The sequence below is a fragment of the Schistocerca serialis genome, chromosome 11, assembly GCF_023864345.2.
Source record: "Schistocerca serialis cubense isolate TAMUIC-IGC-003099 chromosome 11, iqSchSeri2.2, whole genome shotgun sequence".
NCBI lineage: Eukaryota > Metazoa > Arthropoda > Insecta > Orthoptera > Acrididae > Schistocerca > Schistocerca serialis.
This window is the reverse complement of record NC_064648.1, coordinates 58,378,908-58,388,896: the sequence shown is the minus strand read 5'-3', so window position 1 is coordinate 58,388,896 and position 9,989 is coordinate 58,378,908. Positions and strand designations below refer to the sequence as shown.

The 9,989-nt window shown below is 39.2% G+C and overlaps 1 protein-coding gene across 1 annotated transcript in view; it reads right to left on the bottom strand.

Moving 5' to 3' along the window:
* Nucleotides 1–743: 743 nt before the first annotated feature.
* Nucleotides 744–9,989, bottom strand: part of LOC126426437 (zinc finger protein 726-like) — a 115,449-nt gene continuing 106,203 nt past the window's right edge. The window contains exons 7-8 of the mRNA XM_050088354.1: nucleotides 8,754–9,576; nucleotides 744–908 (exon numbers count right to left, since the gene is read on the bottom strand). Coding sequence (XP_049944311.1) covers nucleotides 744–908; nucleotides 8,754–9,576 — 988 coding nt within the window. The remainder of the gene's footprint in view (nucleotides 909–8,753; nucleotides 9,577–9,989) is intronic.

Genomic DNA, 9,989 nt, shown 5'->3' with positions numbered 1-9,989 from the left:
TCAAGACAACTAGCACCTGCAAACACTCTATAAATACAGCTGAGTAATCATTGTGGTTGCGAAGCCATCGAACCTTGGTACCCTATTGCTATTGCCTCTATATGAGTGCTATCTCTTTCAGCATGCAAGCAGAAACGACCAGACAATGTGTACTACCATCTCTGTCTTTTCACACTGATTTAGTTCTCCTTCACCGCATTACACACACTGTTTATCCTATGAACAAACAGTCACAGTACCACTCTGCAATGACATGCGAGTTGGGTTTAATGGAATTGCAGCTGTGCTGAAAACAAATATGGTACCCCTGATCAGACTGATGACGATCGCTGTGATAAAGCTCTCCAGGGAGATTCATTCTTTGTTATGCAGTACCATGAAATCCTAGTATCCTGGCATGTGCAGCTCAATCACATTGAAGACAACGTTTTGTTACCAACTGACAAATCCATAATATAGCTACTGTGCTAATACTGAAATAGTAAGAAATTAAAAACGCGATCCAGCGTGACTTAATAACTGTAGACAGGGAACTGTGCAAACTGACTGCTACTTCGGAAGTAACGACAGCCTTACAGATCTTGTTGTATAACATCCATGCAACAGTTGCATGTTAACACCCTGCACAGAACCATTCAGCCAAGACTGCAACAGAGCCTCAGCCCTAACTTATTGCCAGCTGAAACCTTCCAGCAAACCATAACTAATAATTCATTTCGTGCATCAGTACACATGCTAATGATCTACTCCATGTAGGAATCAACCTTGCTGTAGTATTGTACTGCTGCTATTGTACAACTGTCATGATCTACAGATGTTTTAAATGTGTAGATATCCCTGCCCAGACCTGCACCAGTTGCAAATCTGAGTGTTATGACCTTCTCTTTCCCTGTCGCCTGTGTAGCTGCCTATGAACGCAATGTCTGGCAAACAGACATCCCGATTGCTTGCAAGGGTTGTCCATCACACTGTCATGTAGTTCGAGTTTCAACTGTGCATTCATGCTAATTATTACAATAGTCCTACCTTATTACTCTGCGCTAGTGTCGTGAATTGTGAAATTGCAATGCTTTTAGAGGAAACTAAAGACTTCCCTTACTCTCGCACTGTTGCTGCTATGCACACATCTTTATTTATGCCCACTGGGAACAGACTACTGTATTTGGTAGCACAGTCAACTATACTAGCAGTTCTCTGCTGTGACCATGCATTTACAGTCCAGACTTATCGAGTTTCTCTAATGGTAGACTTTTATTCAATGTTCTTATTACGATGTATCACACCCACCATTAGGTTATTTGCTAATTTAACTTACACACAGAATAGCTTTTAAATTTTTCTGCTAATTTTTTCCGAAACATCTTTTGTGCTGGCACCCAACCGACACCCTGCCTACTTTATCAAAAAAATCAAAGGCTCACCTTCTGCAAACCACTGATGAATACTAGCTTGGGAAAACTGCAAGTTACCATTGACCACAGCACTGCACACATCACTGAGTGAAGTAAGCAGGAATACCTACATAGAGAGGTTGCCCCGGTGTCACCTCTCTTCCAGTCGATGTAGTTGTCATCAGAATGGTTATATGGATCATATGTAATCCACGATATTGTGAACTATTCAGATCACCAAAACCAGTGGTGGACGAGCAGCAGCTGTTGGGTAATTTTATACGTAAGTGGATTTTGGATCCTAGCGCAATTCAGTCAAGACTCTCGTTTACGACTAAGCATTAGGAGATGGGATGCTAATATGTATTAGTTTGTTTCCATTGTATAATTTTGTCATTTTGCGTATTTTGTAACATGGGACAGCATTACATTCCACTTAGTTAAGGACCAAACCAATGACGTACAATTTAACAATCAATGTCAATTAAGAACATGAAATAAGATTTAATAAAACCATGAAAGTGTTACAGTTGTCTTAATGAGATTGGTTTATTATGGATATATAATTAGTTTGTAATGTATCCTTCAACAACTTCGTAATTTCAACTTTTATACTACAAACTGCAGAGATTATAGGAAAAGTAATGTATCTTATTAATATTATTGAGCTAGACCTCCTCTCGTATGGAAATAACCAGCCAGCCTTCGATGATGCACCCCTTTGATGCAGTGTTACAGTATTTCATGATCTATTAGGCTAGACGTTCACAACTGGTAACATTTGGTGGCCCAATGCTGTCATTCCCAACCACAATACTCCATCACTGCCCACTGGCATCACCATTGCACAAGCTTAGCCACTGCCCAGCTGATGTATCTTGGCAGCCCTCATGCTGTCTCAGTACATGGTCAGCACACCTGTTGCCTCTGCACCACCACAACACTATCAGTGGATCATTTCAGCTCGCTGCGTATATTTCTGCAATAACCAAAATCAGCCAATTCGAACTCTAAATTATTGTACTATGATCTGTAACTGCTTAAATACTTTGGAGTTTTCTATTCCTGTCCACTTTTTTTACTGCATTTTGGAAATTATTTCTTTCCCCTATTAGAACGTTGTATCCGTTAGCAAGAGCCACTGGTCCAAAGAGACATTTTCAAACATTTAACTACTACTTTTGTAATTTTGAAATAATTAGCCTACTGCTATGGATGGGGAGTGAGACTGACAGACTGAGTGGGGAACACTTTATGAAATACATTTCACCGCAGAGCTGTGGCTAGACGGGGGCTGGTTATGTTCCAGTTACCGCTTTATATGCCTTGTTCACATTCATACCATTCTGACAGTGAGGTTGCTGATGGGACACACTTCCAAGAAGCATTGCTTGTGAGGAAAACCTTCTAGAAAACCATCCAGCAACCAATCAGGCCGCTGTTAATGGTCACATTGGGCCATAGAGCATAGCCAGGACCAATTTGGCTCACTACTGGCAACCAGCTTTCAGTCTGATCAGAGGTGCGCTTCTATCCCATTCTCCCTCAGTCTGGCCTTAGAAGTAAAGTTCTGATGTAAACACCAGTCAGTTGTTTTAAAGTACTCTCTATTGTTTTTTTAAACAATAAACTTGATTACCCTGTACTCCTGGATCCACAACCTACAACTGACTTGTCCTTGACAATTTTTGTACAATAGTTTATTCTGTAGTGATAAGCTTAGGTTATTATTTTAATAGGTGCAGTTACACTCTTTAATTTATAGGTATGTACTGTGTTTATGTAGGCTCAGTTCTTTGGGTGGTCTTCCACACAACCAGTGAATATGTTTATTTTCTGCTTACATCTCATGTACCAGAGAAACACTGTATGGCCCATCCATAGCTGACACCTATAGAAATTCAGACCATATTGTGCACCTTTTTTAACGTGTTACTACAAATTTTACTGTTTCTTAGAGATTCATAATATGTATAGTCGAAACACTTTGTAGTATACAAGATGGTCCATTGATCGTGACCAGGCCAAATATGTCACGAAATAAGCGTCAAACGGAAAAACTACAAAGAACGAAACCTGTCTAGCTTGAAGGGGGAAACCAGGTGGCGCTATGGTTGGCCCACTAGATGGCACTGCCATAGGTCAATCGGATATCAACTGCATTTTCTTCAACAGGAACCCCCATTTTTTATTACATATTCACGTGGTACATAAAGAAATATGAATGTTTTAGTTGGACCACTTTTTTCGCTTTGTGATGGATGGCGCTGTAATAGTCACAAACATATGGCTCACAATTTTAGACGAACAGTTGGTAACAGGTAGGTTTTTTAAAGTAAAATACAGAACATAGATACGTTTGAACATTTTATTTCGTTTGTTCCAATGTGATACATGTACCTTTGTGAACTTATCATTTCTGAGAACGCATGCTGTTACAGCGTGATTACCTGTAAATACCACATTAATGCAATAACTGCTCAAAATGAGGTCCGTCAACCTCAATGCATTTGGCAATACGTGTAACGACATTCCTCTGAACAGCGAGTGGTTCGCCTTCCATAATGTTTGTACAAGTATTGACAATGCGCTGATGCATGTTGTCACGTGTTGTCGGTGGATCACACTAGCAAATATCCTTCAACTTTCACCACAGAAAGAAATCAGGGGACGTAAGATCCGGTGAATGTGCAGGCCATGGTATGGTGCTTCGACAAACAATCCACCTGTCATGAAATATGTTATTCAATACAGCTTCAACCGCACATGAGCTATGTGCCGGACATCCATCATATTGGAAGTACATCGCCATTCTGTCATGCAGTGAAACATATTGTTGTAACGTCAGTAGAACATTATGTAGGAAATTAGCATACATTGCACCATTTAGATTGCCATCGATAAAATGGGGGCCAATTATCCTTCCTCCCATAATGCCGCACCATACATTAACCCACCAAGGTCACTGATGTTTCACTTATTGCAGACATCGTGGATTTTCCGTTGCCTAATAGTGCATATTATGCCAGTTTACATTACCGCTGTTGGTGAACGACGCTTCGTCACTAAATAGAGCGTGTGCAAAAATTCAGTCATCATACCGCAGTTTCTCTTGTGCCCAGTGGCAGAACTGTACATGAGGTTCAAAGTCGTCGCCATGCAATTCCCGGTGCATAGAAATCTGGTACAGGTGCAATCGACGTTGATGTAGCAATCTCAACATCAACGTTTTTGAGATTCCCGATTCTCGTGCAATTTGTCTGCTACTGATGTGCAGATTAGCCGCAACAGCAGCTAAAACACCTACTTTGGCATTATCATATGTTGCAGATCGTGGTTGACGTTTCACATGTGGCTGAACACTTCCTGTTTCCCTAAATAACGTAACTATCCGGCAAAGGGTCGGACACTTGGATGACGTCGTCCAGGATATCAAGCAGCATACATAGCACACACCTGTTGGGTTCAGATAGCTCTGAGTACTGTGGGACTTAACATCTCAGGTCATCAGTCCCATAGAACTTACAACTACTTAAACCTAAATTACCTAAGGACATCACACACATCCATGCCCGAGGCAGGATTCGAACCTGCGACTGTAGCAGTTCCAGACTGAAGCACATAGAACTGCTCGGCCACCGAGGCTGGCACACCCATTGGGCATTTTGATCACAATAGCCATACATCAACACGATATCGACCTGTTCCGTAATTGGTAAATGGTCCATTATAGCACGGGTAATGTATCACGAAGCAAGTACCGTCCACACTGGCGGAATATTACATGATACCACGTACTTATACGTTTATCACTATTACAGCGCAATCTATCACAAAGCCAAAAAAGTGGTCCAGCTAAAACATTCATATTGCTTTACGCACTACACGAATATGTAATAAAAAATGGGGGTTCCTATTTAAAAAAACGCAGTTGATATCCGTTTGACAGATGGCAGCGCCACCTAGTGGGCCAACTGTAGCGCCATCTGGTTCCCCTCTTCAAGCTTGACAAGTTTCGTTCTTTGTAGTTTTTTTCGTTTGACGCTTATTTCTTGAGATATTTGGCCTGGTCACTACCAATGGACCATCCTGTACTTTCAGATTCATCTGAATTGTCCCGAAGCCCGGTTTTTCTTTCCTTTTATTGGAAAATAATATTTAATGCAAATGTATGTGGGTGTTGGCTATTATGTATAACCTATACAGCATTTGTGGATGTCCTAAGATGGAATAAACTAATCGAATCACTACTAAGTGTCACAGATAAGGTGTAGCAACACAAAACAGTGCCAATCACGTAATTATAACTATCTCCAGTTGTTACATTAAATGGATCATACTAAACCACTTTCAACAATAACAAATAGGTAGGAAAACAAAATTAAAAACAATCGTTCTGAAATTAGAAATGAAGTATAAGTACAGATTTCTAAAAACGTTATGTTTATTTACACAAATTAAGAAAAATATCCACCATTCAAACACCTTTGAATAGAACATAAGAAATATTTAGTGCTCACATTCTGAGCTCTCCCAAGTGTTGTCCTTGTGTATAGAAATAACTGGAATCAAATCGTTAACACCTAATGTTTGTTTAACTATTTCATTTTGTGTAGAACTTACACAGTATTAAATGTTGAACAAATAATTAAGAGCTTTGGTGCATAACACTTATCTACATTATCTCTGAATCATGTACAGAGCTTTTAGAAACAAAAATATTTCACAAAAAATATAGCGATTGTGCATTGGTGTAAATGGCAACAAAGCACAGTGTATTTACTAGATTACACATTTTCGCTTCTGACTCATTTACGTGAAGATGCACTGATGGTAAAAAATGTCAAGAAAACTGCCCATGAGGAGAATGAACGCCACGTTTTATGCAAATGATGCAGTAAGCAGATTACAAGTGTATGAGTAGACCAGAGATTTATAAGGAATTGTTCTATCAGTTAGATAGGCTGCGAACATGTAAATTTTATGACGTAAGTGACTTTAGCAAAGGGCAAGTTATAGTGGCATTGCAGTCGGGGACTAGCGCCTCAACAGTGGTGAAGATGGCTGGCTGGATGTATGCTACTGTTGTGAACATCTGTGGAAGGTGCCTGAAAGGTGATAAATCATTAACCTTATGAAAAGGTGTAATGCATCTTTACTTCATCACTAATTATGGCGGTCAGATGCTTGCCTGCTCTGTCAAGCTGGACATTTGGCAATATGTGGCATATCTAATGACGTAAAATAATGCTGGAGCAGCCATACACGTTTTTGAACCCACAATTTAATGTACATTGTTGAACATGGGGCTCCACAAAATATGGTCACTCTATGTTTTTACATATAGATCCACCAAAATGTTCAATTACGACTGCAGTGGGCAAGGGATTATTCAGGCTGGAATGAAGGTCAATGCAAATGTCAAATGTCAGGATGGGTGACATTTCCAGTTACACCAGGTCAGTTGCCACGTCCAGATATGCTATCATCTAGGTGAATGGCACCAGATGCAGGCCCCATTAGGCTATGGGGGCAGTCACTTTGGATCCTTTGGGACATCTGGTAGTAATTGAAGGCATCATGACAGTTGCAGACTATGTGACCCTTATTGCAACTGCATAGATTCCTTCATTCCTGATGTGCTCTCCCATGGTGAAGGCATCTTTCAGCAGGATAACTGTCCATGACATATGTGCAGAACGACTCCACATTGCTCTGAATAGCGTGGTAACTAACACTGATGTCTCGACCACACCATTTAGCTGATCTGAACGTGTGGAATACAACTGGTGCATCATACACCCAGAAACATGTAAATGATGTGTCATGTCCATATCATGTAGAATTGTCGAAGTACTGTGTTCCAAGGGTGGACTAAAATGCTATTAAGAAGGTTGCTATGTTTGTTGTTACGTTTACTAATGCAGGATTACTACTAACAGAACATAAATGTAGCTAAACACTATTAATGACACAGTAAATCTCTTGAGAAAACATATCTGAGTAAAATAATTGTTATAATCATGTTTCTCCAGTGTTGAGTGTACTAGCCTGAATGAAGGAAGTGTCATGAATATATTTTTACTGTCACTGTCTCTAAAATACACAGTTACGAGTAGTACATGATGATTATGTTTGGAAGAATATGCAGCGAGTCATCACATTTCCTTGGCCTTATACTGAATATTGCATGGTACTTATGATTACTGACAAATGTAAGGATTTATCACAAGTCACAATCTTCTTGTCTCAAGATCGACAGGAAAAAGTAACAGTGTTAATGACCAAAACACATTTGATTCATGTTAGTAATACCATTTCTTGACATCTCAAGCTACATATATCGATTTTTATGTCATGTTATCTGTTAGCGCCCTACAGCACCCATCGTTGCATTTTTTTCACAATTCTACCACATTTTAATGTTATTTCACTGGAATTACAATTTATTGTCCCCCTGCTACATCCATTATTTTACAGGCCTTGAGGCCACCAACCAGAAAAAACCTATTTGCGTAAACTAACACATGCTTGTAGTTTCTTTCTTATGTGAAGTAATGCATGTGTCTTGAGAGTACTCAAGTGAGTGAAACTTTTGTCACAGATACCACATTTGTGAGGTAGACTTCCAGTGTGTTCTAATGCATGTGTCTTGAGATCACCTGATGTAGCAAAGGATTTCGCACATATCTCACATCTGTGAGGTTTCTTTCCAGTGTGAATTATTATATGTTTCTTGAGAGCGCCTAACACAGTAAAAGATTTCCCACAAATCTCACATTTGTGAGGTTTCTTTCCAGTGTGAATTAATAAATGTTTCTTGAAATCGCCTGACCTAGCAAAAGATTTCCCACAAATCTCACATTTGTAAGGTTTAATTCCAGAGTGAATTAATGCATGTATCTTGAGACTGCTTGACAAAGCAAAAGATTTCCCACAGATCACACATTTGTGAGGTTTCTTTCCAGTGTGAATTAATTTGTGTGTCTTCAGATTGTTTGACAAAGTAAAAGATTTCCCACAGATCTCACATTTGTGCGGCTTCTTTCCAGTGTGAATTAATACATGTTTCTTGAAATCGCCTGACCTAGCAAAAGATTTCCCACAAATCTCACATTTGTAAGGTTTCTGTCCAGTGTGAATTAATGTGTGTCTCTTGAGATTGTCTGCCCTTACAAAAGATTTCCCACAAATCTCACATTTGTGAGGTTTCTTTCCAGTGTGAATTAATTCATGTTTCTTGAGAGCGCCTAACACAGTAAAAGATTTCCCACAAATCTCACATTTGTGAGGTTTCTTTCCAGTGTGAATTAATAAATGTTTCTTGAGATCGCGTGACATAGTAAAAGCTTTCCCACAAACCTCACATTTATGAGGTTTGATCCCAGTGTGAATGAATTTGTGTATCTTGAGACTGCGTGGCAAAGCAAAACATTTCCCACAAATCTCACATTTGTGAGGCTTCTTTCCAGTGTGAATTAATTCGTGTGCCTTCAGATCACCTGACCTAGAAAACAATTTGCCCCAAGTACCACCTCTGTCGGTTCTGTTTGCAGTAAGTAGATCAGCCTGGGCACTGACATTAATAGCTGTAGATAAAGTTCCATAATTACTTGTTTTCTCTTTATCATCTGTCATATGTGTGTTACACTTGTCATTAGAGGACTCTTTTGAAGCTTTCCAAGTTTCCTTACATGAAGATTGCTCACTGTGTTCTGTGACAGAAACGTCTGGCTCGCTATCCAACAAGGTACTGCTTTGATGCTCATCACTGTAGCCATATTTTTCATGGTTGTCAGCAGTTAAGACATGAAAATTATCGCTCATTCTCAAATGTTTTTTCAAACTAACATTACTGTGAAATACCTCACCACACCACTTACAAACATACGAAGGTGGTTGCGTTCCATCAATGTGCGTAAACACATGCATTATGAGTCTGTATTTTGAAGGAAAGCTCTGTTGGCAGAAATTACAGCTGTATACATATAATTCCTTTTCCCTTGTACTACAGTCATGTCGGGTGGCAAATGAGCATTCCTTATCAGTAGTCACATCTTCTGTATTGGTACCGAACCCACGTGCTGACTTCTCCATATCTATCACCAACTCATCCTGCACCAGTCTATGGTGACAAGTTTCTTCAGATGGTATGCCGCAGCTCCCACCAGTACTCTCTGTCAATCTGAAGAGTGAGGAGGAGAATGTTAAATACTGAGACATACAACAAAGAAACAATATTTGAGTGACCATAAATCCAGTACTATAGGCCACAAGTCATAAAAGTGCATAGGAAATTACATATTCAGTAACTGTTACTGATTTAAAATTATAATATTCCACCATAAGCAAAGAACTGATGAGATAAAAGTGGTTTAAAACGAAAATAACCACAGGAAATTCAATAATGATTCATCTGTGTCAGTGCTGATTTGATCTGAATTTTTAGATGAGAATTAAAGTACTTCACTTTCACCTGTTACAATTTTTTTACAATACAGTGCTACAAGTTAATAGTCTACACCCATTTATTAAATGTATCAAAAAATGTATCAGTTACATATTTTAATTCAAAATTCTTAAGTTCAAGGAATTTCA